General features: G+C 36.3%; 1 protein-coding gene across 2 annotated transcripts in view; it reads left to right on the top strand.

Annotated features, from left to right (window-relative positions):
* Positions 1 to 16,666, top strand: part of MESK2 (misexpression suppressor of KSR 2) — a 177,740-nt gene that overhangs the window by 151,966 nt on the left and 9,108 nt on the right. For both annotated transcript variants that reach the window (XM_088267337.1, XM_088267329.1), the window contains 4 exons: positions 8,325 to 8,466; positions 12,291 to 12,437; positions 12,792 to 13,082; positions 13,639 to 13,723. In XM_088267337.1, coding sequence (XP_088123463.1) covers positions 8,325 to 8,466; positions 12,291 to 12,437; positions 12,792 to 13,082; positions 13,639 to 13,723 — 665 coding nt within the window. The remainder of the gene's footprint in view (positions 1 to 8,324; positions 8,467 to 12,290; positions 12,438 to 12,791; positions 13,083 to 13,638; positions 13,724 to 16,666) is intronic.

The following is a 16,666-nucleotide window of genomic DNA, read 5'->3' as shown; positions in this document are numbered from 1 at the left end:
CGTCGGACCATCTTTTTGTAGGTCTTTCAAAACCTCTTTTATTCTCCCAAGATTAAGAATTCTCTTAAAATTTTAGGACCCAATCTAACCTTGCCTAATCTAACCTTACCAAATATAACGACATAAAACAAAACTATTGTTCATTATTTTTGACATCTCAACACCGATGAAGAAGAATATGGAACCAGTCTTTCATTTCACATTGCGATGTTGAGATGTCAAAAAATGATTTTCAAAAAAATAACTCCTAATTGGAGACAATCCAGATTTGTGAACAAGTGTTTGGACACGCTCAAAATGTTGATCAATTTTTCAATTAGCGTTAGAAATGTCCATTTCTAAAGCTAGACTCATGGGTGTCTTTTTCTAATATGAAAATGTTGACGACTTAGATACCATTTTTAGAATAAAGAGTTTAGTTTTTTTGCGTTGTGGCCCGTTGACATTTAGCCAGCACACGTATGTGCTTGGTAAGGTCAATGTGATGATTGTTAGCTAGTAACCTATGCGGTATCAGTATACGTTACGCATTGTACGTATATAATAGAGTTGCAGGGTGATTTGAGCTTCATTAAAATTCGTAGCTTGTCATGTTTTGAACACTTATTGCCATTGGATTTGATGGTCATGTCACAGTCTGCGCTGTGCATACCGGACGCCGCTAGATATTCCCATAGCGTCGGCCTCCTCCCGAAGTTAACCTATTCAATTATCGCATGTCCGATCGTGTGATCTTACAGATCTTCAACCTTTTTTCTGCTCAATTCCTTCGACTTTTCCTATTTTATCTTCTTCCTGGCTCCATCCCAACTTATAATCTTTGTAGACTCTCATCGTCCTCAGGTTTAATAGGTCCTTCTATCATGTTATCACTCTGTAGCGTCTATGATTTTTTTAGTATTTCTCTAGATGTCTTTTGAGAAAGATCCATGGCGATTGCCTGGTTCACAATATGATCAGATTCTCTGCGTCCTATGTGCCCTTACCATCTCAAATGCATTTCCTCTACCTTACTAATGATGCCTGTTACACCCAGGCTTCCGCGAATGCGTGAACTCTTTGTGTTGTTCCTACGGTATACTTCAGCTGTCCGTCTAAGATCTAAGCATTCGCATTTGAGCAGATTGCAGTATACGAAAACGAAGATATAAGAAAGGAATGTAAGGCTGAATATGAATATTTTAAAAATTAAGAAGAGTTCTTTAAGGTGGTACTGACATTTTGACCAAATGAATAACGAGAGAATGACTAAGAAAATATATGGGGCAAATGTGAGCGAAAGAACAGATTGAGGACGGCTGAAAAAAACTGCACTATCAGATCAATCAGAACCTAAAATCTGGTGGTGTCAAAAGTCTGCGTAATCGGAGAACATGTATGACTAGATGTATGGATGTGTAGGACACGAGGAGTGTATGTCAGGACAGAAGAGTGTGGCGTTCCATACTCTCTGCCTACCCCTTCGGAGAAACGGCGTGGTGGTAGTAGTGTAGTAGCAGTGCGGCTGTCCAAATTCAAAACACAATAAGAGACATTTTTTTGTAGTACGTTTTTTTGCATTTTTGGACTAAGTAGAATCTACTTAGTCCAAAAATGCAAAAAAAACATTCTACAAAAAAATGTCCCTTACTGTGTTTTAAATTTGGACAGCCGAGTGTGACTTGTTAGACGTGCCGCGGCACACCTACCGCTGGTACCCTACCCACGGCTAGGAGAGGATGTTCTGCCTACGTAAGACTCGAGTACTAAGTAACATATAATATATACATACATATGGCATAGGACGTAATTCGGTCATACGCAAGTGACTGTGCTAAGTGCTGTCCTGACCGCGATACCCGTAGACTTAAATCATCGCGCCAATGCATATATCCGCTTCGCGCAAACCATGTCTACTGGTGGCGAAGGTCAGACAGAGAAAATACCGAAATATATGGAAATTACCAAAATGTGTATTATTATTAGGGGGCACTCGCAAACATCCAATTCATTAAGCGATCGGTCGCACGAGTTTTTTTTCTTCAGAATATATATTGGAATTATATTTTTTTAAGAATATAAAATTTATTGTTTCGGCATTAACTTTGTGGTAAGACATGTTACAATGATTAAAGAAAACACTTCGTTTTTTACCACTTGAGTTTTATTATAGACTACATGTTTCAGAAGTTAAACTTCCATCATTTAGATATTATACAGACCTGAATGATGGAAGTTTAACTTCTGAAACATGTTGTCTATAATAAAACTCAAGTGGTAAAAAACGAAGTGTTTTCTTTAATCATTGTAAGAATATACAAAGTAAAAAAAAATTAACTCATTTCTTTTCAAAACAATATATTTATTTCGAAGAAAAACTTATTTTTTCAATACTAAAACGGTGTTTTAAGCAAACAATTCAAATACGTTAAATGTTGGTTAATCACTTTTAGTTTAAATTTTTAAAATTAAATTGTCGGCGAGTTTGTATCAAGAAATGCGTGAAGAATGTTTGCAATCCAACAGAGCGGTGTGCGTTCTATCCTCTCTGCATACCCCTACCCGTAACCGACGTGATGGTCATGTTTGTAGTTAAGTTTAAAACTAATATTTACCGACACTTATCCGCACACATTAAGGCAAATAACAATTGTGGAACAAACAATTGACCCGTATAATTGGATTATGACTGCCTTTATTGATTTTCAGCATAACACAAATTACGCGAAATACAAGGTTATTAAATTACGCGAAATACAAGGTTATTGAATTACGTGAAATATCGACCTACGATATTTCATACTTAAGCTTGTACAATAGAAAACTTAAAAGGTTTTTTGGAAAGGTGCTTTGCCCCTTTATTCCGTACACTATGACCCCTGAGATCAGATTGTTTATGAAATGCAATCAAATACGACATGGCCCATACCCACCGATTATTTCGACTCCTGATCTGTCAGCTTTCAAGTATTTGACATACCTGATCACGCCAAGTTTTCCCCGGTCTTCCTCTGCTCTTTTTCACAAATTTATTTTTCCGTTCTTTCTTCAGTCATTCGATTCAGATGCCCAAACCAACACACCCTTTTTAATACTATCTGTGAAGCTTATCTTGGCCATGCGATATATCACCATTCGAACATCCTTTTGCCGCACATTCGTCTGAGAGATCGCATGTCAGTCTACTTTCATCCTAATCTCAGTGCGCCATTCACCCTCTTCACAGCATTTTCTCGATCTTTCTATTTCTTTGACTAAGACAATTAAATAATAAGTAAATTTGACTCCACTGTTCAAAAGAAAACACTTTTTTTATGTTGATCTGCTTGTTGTTTCCTTCCCTCGCCCTCCCGACTTCCGGTTTAGAGGTCAACTTTTTTTTAAATCAGCGTTATGACCCTTCGACGCCGACAAGATGATATAAAAACTGATTCACCCAGAAATGTGTATTAATTTCAAATGAACTTTAAAATTACTCATTTCGCCAGATTTTATTCACTAATTTTAGACTTTACTAAAAACTAACTAAGATACCAATCTTCGCAGGGGTAGGCAGTGACAACAGAACGCCACACCCATCTGTCTTTGCAAACAATCTTCGCCTCTTGCATATTCGTGCATCTCCTCATACATACCCGTCGATTATTCAGACTCCTCACCTGACCATGCATAATTGTTTGAGAGTGTGAAATACTTGATCATGTCGAAAATTGGAAAAAATAAAGGAAAATTCTTCTTCATTTCTTCAAACCCTTGTCCGCACCCCAATCGTGCATAAGAGACTGCACGGACAGTCATATAAACGTAGTGCTATCTTGATCGTTAACACACAAAGGAAAGGTGATCAGCCCTCTGCTTCAGGTACCAGTCTAGGATATTGAAAGCTGTCCCACCGCATGCCCAGATCTGATACAGAAGCATTTAGGCTTCCTGACAGATATGCTCTTGAAAAGTATTTTTTTTAACTAAGTTGCGAAATTTATTGAAAATGCTAAACAATATAAAATTGTATCCCGATTTTACTGTGATTTTATATTTAAAAGCTTTCAATATACCTGTCACTGCCAATCTAAATAAATACAAGTGTGTAAATCCGTCACCAAATTTTCTAGAAGTAATATCAAATTGATAGCAAATTATATGGAAGTAATATATACCAGTCTAGGGTATAATTGAATAAATATTAGAGTGAAAAAAAATCACTTATTTATTTGACCCCTCCTGGGAATCGAACACGGGACCTCCAGAACGATGGCCGAACATGCTGACCATTATATTACGGAGGCGGACTTATATTTTATTCATAAATTCCAATAGAGATTCCGATGTGAGTTCGTTCACGGCGTATATATAATAATATCCAGCTTATCGTTTGCCGCTTGTTCCACACGTCTAATGGAACTCGGTTCGGAATTAACCCCTATTTATTCGAGTCCACGAACACTCGAGAAGTAGTTCCACAGAACATCGATAACGCTAGTCCGCAATGCAGAACTTTGTAAACCTGAAAAAATACCAAGAAACCCCGTTTTAAATTCCACACTTTTGTTTTACTTTCGGACGTGAATCGCGCGCCCTTCCTTTATTTGCTATTCGTTTTAATCAAAACTTTACTCTTCGTTCTTATGGCGCCCGGGGGCATTTAAAAATATGCGTAATACGTGTATAAGGGTTTGATGAAGGGTCTCTTAAGATCGCCCACATCCAGAAGTGATCGATCGGGCGCGCATGGATACAACGCTAAGGGGGTACTCGCAAACATCCAATTCATTATAGTATTTTTCGACATCTCAACATAGATGAAGAAGAATATGGAAGTCTGGCATTCCCAGGGCTTACGGCCGTCTTAGGCTGGTTTAAGTGATCACTTTACACACGTGTAACATTCGCCATTTCTACCCATGATTGAATATGTCATTCTTCCATATTTTTCATAATCCATGTTGAGAAGTCAAAAAATTATATTGAAAAAATTGCTCCTAATAAGATATAATCCAGATTTGTGAACAAGTATTTGGACACACTCAAAGCGTTGTATCCAATTCATTAACCGGTCGGCCGTGCGAGAGGCTAGACGTGTCTCCGCTCACAATTATTTTTAAAATATACATATTGGATTTTTTGTTGTTGTAGAATATATTCTTCCTATAACCCTTAACCGCAGTGCAAAGAGCACTGCATTGTATTGACGTTGTGTTATATTGATCGTTACTTGCATGAAGCCAAGGTGATCACTCCCGCGCTTCAGGGACCAGTCCATGGTATAGATTATTATAACAAATATTTGAGTGTAAATTCACTAATATTTATTTTCACCTCCCCTTGGGTATCGAACCCGGGACCTCCAGCACGGTAGCTAAACACGCTAACCATTACACCACGGGGGCGGACAAAATATATAGTGTATTGAAAATTAGAATATAAGTATATTGAAAAAATATGGCAATGATTTTACCATATTTTAACTCCTGGCCTTTGAAAAGCCCTTTTCTTTTAAAAACCATCTATTTGTTTCGAAGAAAAACCTATTTTTTCCAACAAAATTTCTAATAATATGAAAATACAATTCATTCTGCGAAAAGGATTGAGAATAGCACGCCTCTAATGACGTCCAAATTTTGATGGTAGGTAATATAATATTTTACAAGGGTCTTATTTGATTAAAATAAATGAATACCCACAAAATAAACGAAGAAACTTTTATTATTTTAATTATACAACTTCTGTACATTATATTCGTTAATTTAAATTAATTGCTACCGGTAAAAAAAAAATCTACCAAGTAAAGTTTTTGAAGTCATATTCATTTCCCCACAGAATTACTCCGGAAATTAAGACCTCAAATGACTTTATTATATTGTTTCGTGGAACGTGCTGCGGATATTAATAACTGGACCATTTTTTTACATTTCTCTTTCTTCAGTTTTGGAGTATCATTTCAATCCTTCCCAAAAATATATTGTGACGGGAGTAGGTTTAGAAGTCTGAGCATTTACAGGGCTCACGGTCTGTCTTAAGTAAAACAAAATTATTACCTATCAATAAATCTAATGATAATTTTCAGTAAATGTAGACCTCGCGCATGAATTTTAATTATAGATCTAGCAAATTTAATTTTTTTAAATACTAATTTGTAAAAATACCTGGAAGAGGCATGGGAGGGAGGAAACGGGGAAAGGAGAAAGATCAATTTAAAGATAAATTGTACGAAACAAGGGACACATCAATATACATATATCAAAGCGGATTTACATCGTTAAATGATATCAAAGCTGACAATGTCGAGTTGAACATATTAAAATTCCCATATTTATCGATTATCAATTTTGACGAACGATAAATATAGGAAATGCGATCTCTCAGAAGAATGTGCGACAAAACGATGTATGATAGATGTTCGAATAGTGAAATAAGGAAGGAATGCAAAGCTGATATAACCATTATCCATAAAATTAAGAAAGGTGTGTTGAGATTGTTTGGACATGTAGAGCGAATGAGTGAGGAAAGAACGGTAAAACAAATTTATGAGGCGAATGTAACTGGGAAAAGAAGCAGAGGAAGACCGAGAAAAACATGGCACGATCAGGTATGCCAAATACTTGAATGTGGTCAGGTTAGGAGTCGAAACGATCGGCGGGTATGTATGAGGAGATGCATGAACGTGGAAGAGGCGAAGAATGTTTGCAAAGACAGAGTGGTGTGGCGTTCTATTCTCTCTGCCTACCCCTGCGGAGAAGCGGCGTGATGGTTCGTTAGTTTTTAGTTAGTTAGATATTATGGTCTGAAATTTCGATTTCTTACAAAGTTTCTGGCGCCTCACCTGGCAATAGCCGTCGCCTCCAAGTTTGGCAACCGCTGGTGAACAGAGTAATATAACCAATAAGTGTTATCAAAACAAACAATGTAGTTGTAAGTTCATATCCAGGTGGAAATAACCTCTGTAACGTACTTGAATTGCATTGCCCTAGACTAATACGATTGACTGCATATATGTGCATTGATCGAATGCTAATTCAACATCTGTTACATCACAAAATTTACATCAATTTGAATCGGTGATGCATCAAGTTCATATGTACGCGTTGCGTGACTTGTTTGTGTGTATCAGGCGTTTGCGAACCTGATGATCTGTTCGTAATCACTGGATTTGGAACCGCTTCTCAACCGTCTGATGAACCTTTTTTTAATTATTATTATTTGCTGTTCAACAATATGTATGACGCTATTGTAACGCTTGATTTGTAATTAAATTACGTACACATTAGAGAGAAATAAAATCCGATCATTCAGATGATACACATCAGTGGATCTGCATAACATAAATAACCCGTTCACTGAGACCGGATGAATTAAATGGCAGTTCTTTTGTCAGACGAGGATGTTAATTTACGACTCGCTGCAGGATTCATGGATTCACTGATGAGTTGTAGCGCGAGAAGTTGAAAAAATCGTCTGGAAAATTCGCTATCAAAACTTGTTTTATGGCGATTTTTTCAGGCCTTCGGGCAAAAATTCCTGTTGTCAAAACATATTTTTTCTGGTGATTTTAAGCTCAGAAATTCTGCCGTCAGCTGGGGGTTAGAATTGAAAGGTCATTTTGATATTTTCTGATGACCTTCTAACTACTCAGATGACAATTTATCAGTGAATCCATTTATCTGATTCAGTAAACTAGTGAACTAGTTGGTGAACTAGAATCACTCAAAATTAGTACCAGGTCACTCAATCAATCAATATACGAGATGAACGGACATTCATCGATTGAGCTCAATCAATGAACGAGTCGTTGAGATCCGGTCGTTCACGAACGGCCCACTCCGAGTACGTTGGTACCTGCAATGTCGTGGTAGACGTAGGACCTCGATTCAGAGTACAAGGCTGAATCAGCATTGCGTATTGCCTCTCGGTTTTAGATTACTATAACGCTTTACGAATTACCTATTACAAAATCGTACTGTGCATGAATTCATGGCCGCGTGCGCTGTTTCACTGTCGAGGTTAAAGGGGTACTCGCAAACATCTAATTCAGAGCGCCGGCCGCACGAGGGGCCAGATGTGTCTCCGCGCACAATTTTTTTTTGGAATACACATTGAAATTTTATTTTTTATAGAAAATATAGTGAAAATATTATTTGAACTACTTACCTTTCAATAACTTTTTCTTTTCAAAACTATATGTTTATTTCGAAGAAATCTTTTTTTCCATACAAAAACGATGTTTTCAGCAAAAAATTCAATTACGTCAAATTTTCTTTTTTTTTACCATTTCACATGAGAAATACGACGCATTTTGTATATTAAGCTTCAATTTCCACTAATAATTTTGTTTGTTTCCTTTGCTACAGTTTCGTTTACCCTTCGATGGACGAACTGGCCAACCAACTGAACTTCGTTCTCGGCCATTTCGGGATCAAGTCTTTTATCGGATTCGGAGTGGGCGTAGGGGCTAACATCCTCGCTCGTTTCGGGCTGGCATACCCGGAGAAGGTAAGGGTTTTTCTTTTCATCTTCAGCTGCGTCGGCGACGGGAGATAGCTAGCTGCCTTTAGACGTACGCACGAATAGTGTATCACTCTCAAAAGCGGAGTGTGTAAACGATGCGATACTTGGAATTACACGCTTTGCCCTCAGTCTTTGGCACTGTTCCGTGTCTGTCTGCTGTGCCGGTCAACGTCGGGTTGGAATCAGATCTACCTGACTAACTGCACTAACCAACCACGAATCCCTTTCACTGCCTACACTGGGGCACTTCTAGAAACTCAGATTAGCAGTGACAGGGACATTGAAAGCCTTAAATGTACATTTAAAAAATAGTTCACAAAATAAAATTGATTTGCAAGAGAGGTCTGTGAGGAAGCCTAGATGCTTCTATATCAGATTTAGAGATGCTGTTAGCCACCGTCGGATTGGAACTCGGACCTATGATTTACGGAACTAACCAATTACTAATTCCTATCACTGTCTAAACTGGGACACTTATGGTGTTAGATTTCTGAATTCGTATTTGTTTAGGTTGTCAGTGACAGGAATATTGGAAGCAATGAACTGTAAATCCACGGTAATATCGGGATACAATACACGGGATCCGGGAATTCGGAACTTTTCAATGGGCGCTGGTTCGGACAGTTGTGATTGCCTACTTGTGACGGTAGCTAGCTATTGTGTGTGAAGCGCAGAACGCAGAGAGATTTCTTAGGGAGATAGAGGATGACAGTGCTATATCAGCAAACAAAAACATGGGAATATTATTTTAAACTTGCAAAAGTCATTTTGCAGATTTAACATTTCCAAACTGATTCGATTCGAATAACTGAAGACTAATATTACATGTTTTTTTAAATATATAGGTAAGACCAAGTTATTTTTTCTCATAGAATGTTATGAAACGCCATTCCCGCGTAGTAATATTTCAAACCCTAATTCATAGTTTTATTTTGTTGTTTTTGGCAAATTACTCTTAATGCGAAACTGAATATACAAGGTGTATCTTTTGAAGTACATTTATATTGAGGGTTGATTAAAAACTTTTTAAGAAAATAACTGTTTACAATAGAGATGTGACTGATAAGTAAGTGTTACTTTTTGCGGTTACCCAATCGGAATGGTATTCGTTCCTTTTTCTCGGTTTGTGCGTCTTCAAGCTCAAATTTTCGATGTCCAATTGCCGAATATATTAGATGAAAGAGTTACGCAACCGAATTTGCGCGCTGATCGGCGTAATTTACTTCAAACGTATCCAAAAACTGAAGTAAGCAAAGACTTATTTTAACCGTTTGAGTACTGAATATTGATATATTGACTCTGGTGTACTTGCCATAAGCGCTCCCTTCGATATACTGACGGTGACGCCAGTGTATTTGACGGCCGAGCTGGGAGATTGTGTTGCAGCGTGCATATTCATTTATTTTCAATAATATTCACACAAAAAAAATTAACTAATATTTACTGAAAAATAGAATTAAATTGTTTTAAATTTAAAAAAATAAAACTATTTTCTTCGCCCTTACAATGTCGGATTCGTCCCAAAGTAATGTTGAAAGCGATTGTCAAACATCGCACGAAAATGTTTATTATACTCAAAGTAGATTGGAGGATGCGCATTGATAGTGAGAACTCCGAGGTTGAGCCAATTTCTCCTTGAAACATTCTTGTGAATGAAAATATTGTGTTTTATTTCTCAAATTGCATTTATTTTGAAATGTTTACCAGTACAAGTATGGTTATTACAAAATGCTATTTGATTTGAGTTGATATGTTCTCCACCACTACTAGAATGAAATACTAAAATTGGTCGATAATTGTGAAAAATATTTATGATTTTATACACACATATTAAAAAGGACCATTCTAGAAAAAATCTTCGGCTATTTTATCATACATAAAAGAAAAACTATCAGCACTAAAACGGAAAAGGAGTAATTTTTAATTCGATCGCCCATTTATAATTTACAATGTAAGAGACAGAAAGAGAGAGAGAGAGAGAGAGAGAGCATCTCAAAAGAAATACAATACAAAATTTGCATAAAAATATATTTTCACTGTCATTGATCAAGTAGGTACCTGCACTGGTCAATACAATTTTGGTCCCTTTTAAGAAAATAGTTGATTCATATAGAAAATTTTACGCTGATTTCATAAACGCAAAGAAATTGTTTGTAGCATGTCAGTTTTTTTGTGGGTTTTCAGTTTTTCAAAATGCGTGTAATTTATTTTTTTTCGGAATGTGACACCGATAATTTCTATGGCAACACCAAGACTCTAATGTCAGTTTTGAAGTTACCGTTATCATTTTTCTAACCTTCCTTTTTGCTGAGCTCGTGTTTTGATGTGTTTTGCAAATAAATAGTGGAAAAAATATGTAAAAAAAAAAATGTCTCGAAAGTGCAAAAATAAATAATGACTGTTTCGGAGAAAAAGGCTTATGAACTTTATTTGAAGTTAAAGTTGGCGACCAGGATGAGTCGTGGACTCCGCTCGCGAGCTGCGTACTATGTACAAGGGGTTGACTACGAGGTTTACATGAAGCGTTTGTTTGGAGGGAGCCGAAGACTACTAAGTACTATGTACAAGAACTCTCAGGGGTTTTTCTACGATTTATATGAGAGATTCTTTCCGGACGACAACACACAGTTAGAAACATGTGAACAAATCAAAATCAGGCGGTTTGCAGAAGTCATACCTTATACAGAAAACGGCCCGTTATACGGTTGAGGACATTAATCTAGAGAAGTCACCTGGCTAAGATCGCTTCACTGCGGACATGTCACTAGTATTAGGTATGTACAACGCTTGTCTCAGACTGAACCACTTCCCGATTCCATGGATGAAAGCGAGGGTCATAGTCATACCCGAACCACGTAAAGATGACCTTCAAGACAAAGTCCTATAGACCAATTCGAACTCATTTCGGTATTTGGAAAAGTACTCGAAAAGATGATGATCAATCGGATCAACTGGCATTTTCATTGTAACGGAAGCTAAGTTTGAAACAATATAGATTTACACCCCAAAATCGACATAGGACGCTCTCAATGCTTCGTCAAGGTAATCAGGACAGCACTGCAGGACAGATGATCGTAGCGATTATCTCGATATACGGAAGCCTTTGATAATGCTTGGTAGCTGTTTTTAATGTGCCAACTGAGCAGTAAGAAGTGGCCTCGAAATTTGTTCTTGCTAGTGAAAAGTTATCAAGTCAACAGAGGAAAGTCATGTTGTCACACTTTGACGCCACCAAAGGATGCGTTTAGGGATCCTCCTGAACGCATCCAGTGGACAATTTTTAAGTTTTGGACCTCACCATAGACCGCAACCTCAATTGATCTAAACATGTTGATAACATTGAGTACGTGAGAATTTTTGTTATGAAACAATGTAATATTAAAATAAACCTCACCTCTTACATAAAAAAAATCACATCAAGCACAAGCATAGTAAATATTTTGCAAAAAACCAATTTAACGAAAGGGGTAAAAAACATTGTCAAAATTTGGCGACAAGTGTTAGTGGTTCAATTAATATTGATATTTAGGGTTTGTGATAACTAAAATATGAGATATACTAGTATGTCCATTAAGATAACGAGAAAAAATTGTATCTATCGTAGTTACGGATTTTGTTGTAAATTTGGTGTCGGAATGTATAGTTCTCTTTCTCTTGCTCTCTACGTTATATTTTTCTTCTCTCTCGTGTGAGGAAATGTATCTAATAAACTTGACGTTTTCACTCTGAATTCTTGTCCAATATCAGCTATGGAATCGCCACCTAAGAAGCTCAATTATAGATTATTGATGAGTTTTGTTTTACCCCAGGTGGATGTGCTTTGCCTGATTAACTGCGTGTCCACGCAGGCCGGTTGGATCGAGTGGGGCTTCCAGAAGCTGAACGCGCGTCATCTGCGCTCCAAGGGAATGACCAAGGACGTTTGCGACTACTTGATGTGGCACAACTTTGGAAGGGTAAGGAAGAAATGTGTTTAACCTTTTTCTTCTAACTCGTATCCGCATCCAATGGTGCATAGGGCACTGCATCATATAGGCTTGATGGTTTCTTGCATGAAGGCACGGTGATCACTCCTGCGCTTCTGGTAAATATTAAAGAAATTTTATAATGTAAAATCACTAATATTTATTTTCACCCCCCCCCCCTGGGAATTGAACCCGGGACCTCCAGCATGGTAGCTAAACATGCAAACCATTACACTACGGAGGCAGACAAAAACGCAGCGTAGTGAGATAAAATACTGGATAAAATGCCGGTAATGAAAGGTTTATCATGAATTTAGTAAAGTATGTATTGTGGGAATGTTTTAGTGCACCGAGGAGCGCAACCTGGATCTGATGAAGGTGTACAGGTCGTACTTCATGAACCAAGGGAACCCCGGCAACCTGGCGCTGCTGATCGAGTCGTACGTGAGCCGCTCCGACCTGAGCATGGAGCGCGGCGAGGTGGGCGCGGAGGGCGGGCGCCGCGCCTCCCGCGACGGCTCCAGCACCACGCTGCGCATGCCCGTCATCAACCTCACCGGCTCCCTGAGCCCCCACGCGCCCGACACGGTCGTGCTCAACGGCCGGCTCGACCCCACCAACTCCACCTGGATGAAGGTAACCCCCTACTTCTTCTTTTTCTTGGGTCACAATCTGCGCGATGATCGGTTTGCTGCGTGCATGCCCAGTCTCCACCCGTCTCTTCAACTTTTTTTCTTTCAATACATATTAGTTGTCTTAGAAAAATTGTCCTTCCCTGTTATGTACCGCAGCTGTTCCCATCTGTGGTACGCGTACCACCGATAGTACGCGAGTGAATAGTTGGTGGTACGCGAAAAATAATCAGTAATGGCGGACATAAAAAGTTTTAAATAAATCAGACACAAAAATATAATTTAAACTATTTTCTATTAATATCTTAAATTTCTGGAAAAAAAATACTGCGGCGCATTAATTTTTTTTACACAAATGATTGAATTTAATTCTATGTAAAAAAAAAAATTACCTGTTATTCAAAAAAAAATATATATATATAAGTAATTGCAATTGGAATACTTCAGTGTCGGTCACTGGTGGCTGACACGGTGATCAACGTGTTGAACAAAGATTTGTACACCTTCGAAACATTTGTGCTAATTGTTGTGTTTTAAAATGAATTTCTGTAAATTTTCAGATATCCGACTGCGGAATGGTGCTCGAAGAGCAACCGGCGAAGGTTTCTGAAGCATTTAGGTTGTTTTTGCAGGGAGAAGGATACGGTAAGTCCATGTGCTAAACGCACCCATGTTTCCGGGCACTTTGTCAAGTGTGTAGATGCTCCCAATGCTGAAATAATATACCACAATGTTCTGTGCTCGATGTTAGCCGATTTGCAACCAATACAAATTTCACTGTTGACGGATAACCATTTAAAATCCTGCTTCAATGTTCAATGTTGATAGGGCCAATACTTGTGTTTTGCAATCTAAGAACAGCGACACTAATTTAACTATTTTTAAATAGCCAAATCTAGAAAAGAAACGCCACCTTTTGATTTATTTTTAAATAAGCCATTGTTCCGACATAAAACTTGTGTTTCATAATCTTTGATCTCTATTTGATTCCTGTACAAGGAACAATGTGACATACAATATTGAGACTAGTCATTTAAAAATGTTTTCAGTAAGTATTTAAATAAAAATATTATAAGAAAGATAACTTCAAAATTAAATTAATTTTCGTGATGCTTTTGTGATACATTGTTAAATTAAATATGCTATGATATTATTGACTTATCGTGTGTGCTGTTATGATAAATATATACATTTATGTATTAGTGTGATTACAGAATGTGAAAAAGCAATGTTTTTCAATAAAATGCTGGTATTAATAAAATGAATTATATCCTTATTTTTTATCTCGACACCTTTCAATGTTTTCATGCGACCTTATATTTTTGTAATCCGTTGTTGTTTCATCTCAAAAAAATTAATCAAACAAAACATTCAACACAAAACTACAATTAAAAATAATAAAATATTAATATAAAATACCAATTATGAATGGGTGTTATTCATTAATTTGGCATTAACTTTGTGAAACAATGTGATGATACAAATATAAAGTAAGGCACTTGTGCAAGACCACTTTTTAAAGTTTATTCATGTAAATACAACCAGTTTTAACAACTGTTTATAAATGTAAACTCATATTTACATTTATAAACTTAGAAAAGTACTATTACACAATATATTATTTAATAGATTTATATTATCCACTGACACTTCGTGATGGAATTGCATTTTTAATGTGTTATTAGATTAAAACCAATATTTTTAGCTTTTCCACTTTATTTTTATTTGACCAGCGACCGGGTTTCGTCGTTACCGACATCATCAGACTGGTCTGATGATGTCGGTAACGACGAAACCCGGTCGCTGGTCAAATAAAAATAAAGTGGAAAAGCTAAAAATATTGGTTTTAATCTAATAATATATTATATATTATTTAGTTTTATTTTAATATTAAAATTGCAAATTTGTTGATCGTAAACCAATTTATATACTAGGAATTATTTATTCCTTTGGTATAAGATTGATTATAAGGAAATATGGCCCTATCTGCTATATTAATCCATACCATATCGCGCACTCCTTTCAACAACGTCATAAATCAAAAATCGTCAATTTTCAGTTGCGCATTTTTTCGGAATGCCCAGAAAATGTACTATATCCCAGCAAAAGCGGCATATTTTAAACTTAATATTTACCCGCTTCAGGGCAAAAAGTGTTGTTTTTGCGTTTTGAAGAAAAGGTATTGTTTTTTTTTTTTTTTAAATATACTAAATATTTTTGAAATGGAGAAAAAAGCATTGAGGTTTTACCTTAAAAGATCTGTTTCACAGTTAAAAGTTCAAAAGGGGCTTGATATTTATTTTTAATACATTGTATTCTATTTTTAAACTTTAAGAACGTTCTCCTGAAAAATCAAGTTTTTTGATTTATGACGTTCTTGAAAGGAGTAAGCGATATATGAAAAAATGTTTTTTCAATACATTCAATACTGAGGGTATCATGAGTCTGGTGGCCGTCCCATGGTTAGTGTCGGGGACCCTAGGCTCTGGGCTCAACCCTCACTCGGCCACAACTTGATTCCTATTTTAACACCAGCCGCTTAGGCTCACTTGAAAATATTGTGGTATTGAATTGAAGTGTTTATGTAGATCATAAAAAATCAATTATTTAAAATATATATATTTAAAAAATGTTATGTTTCAAATTTATACTTTACACAAAAATTTTATCATTTTACAAGAAAATTAAATATTGAATGACTACAAAAATTAAACATTGAATTACTTATGTCATTTCTCCAACAAACTTCTAACATCCAGGTTTATTACAAACTTGTATTAATAAACGAATTATGCCGTTTTTAATATTGTCCAAGCTTACTTGTGTTAAATAATTATCACTGTTACGTTGTGTGGATGAATGATTTAGGAGAATAGAAAAGTTGAATTTAGTGTATATAAACCGGTACACTTTTTTCATATAACATAATGGAACACCGCTACAACATTTGACTCTCGCACTATATAAATGATCTACCAGAGCATAAGGAAGCTATTATAAATATAACGAAAACACGAGTAAATTATAACAATAAATCTGGGCAATTTTGCACCCTGCTGATGCCTTATATGGGCAAAAAATAGATAACTTTATATTATCCACTGACACTTCGTGATGGAATTGCATTTTTAATTTATTATTAGATTAAAACCAATATTTTTAGCTTTTCCACTTTTTTATTTGACCAGCGACCGGGTTTCGTCGTTACCGACATCATCAGACTGGTGTCACATCACCAGTCTGATGATGTCGGTAACGACGAAACCCAGTCGCTGGTCAAATAAAAAAGTGGAAAAGCTAAAAATATTGGTTTTAATCTAATAATAAATTAAATAGATAACTGCTTATTTTAGTAATCTCATATATCTATTATTTATTGATGTGGTATAAAATTTTTGGAATAACGTGATGGTTTAAATATTGAAATAATACACTTGTATCAGACCACTTTTTTGAGTTTATTGAATACGATTTTTTTATTCTATAAATATGATTAGTTTCGAGAACTACAGATGTTCTCATCAACAGGTGAAAACAAACTTTAAACAATCAGTTTTTTAAATGTATAGGAGCAACAACATGAATGTT

Source organism: Brachycentrus maculatus, unplaced genomic scaffold (assembly GCF_059751285.1).
Source record: "Brachycentrus maculatus isolate JH-2025_06_01 unplaced genomic scaffold, ASM5975128v1 h1tg000018l, whole genome shotgun sequence".
Lineage (NCBI taxonomy): Eukaryota > Metazoa > Arthropoda > Insecta > Trichoptera > Brachycentridae > Brachycentrus > Brachycentrus maculatus.
Note: the sequence above shows the minus strand (reverse complement) of the source record. Positions and strands in the feature narration are given on the sequence as shown.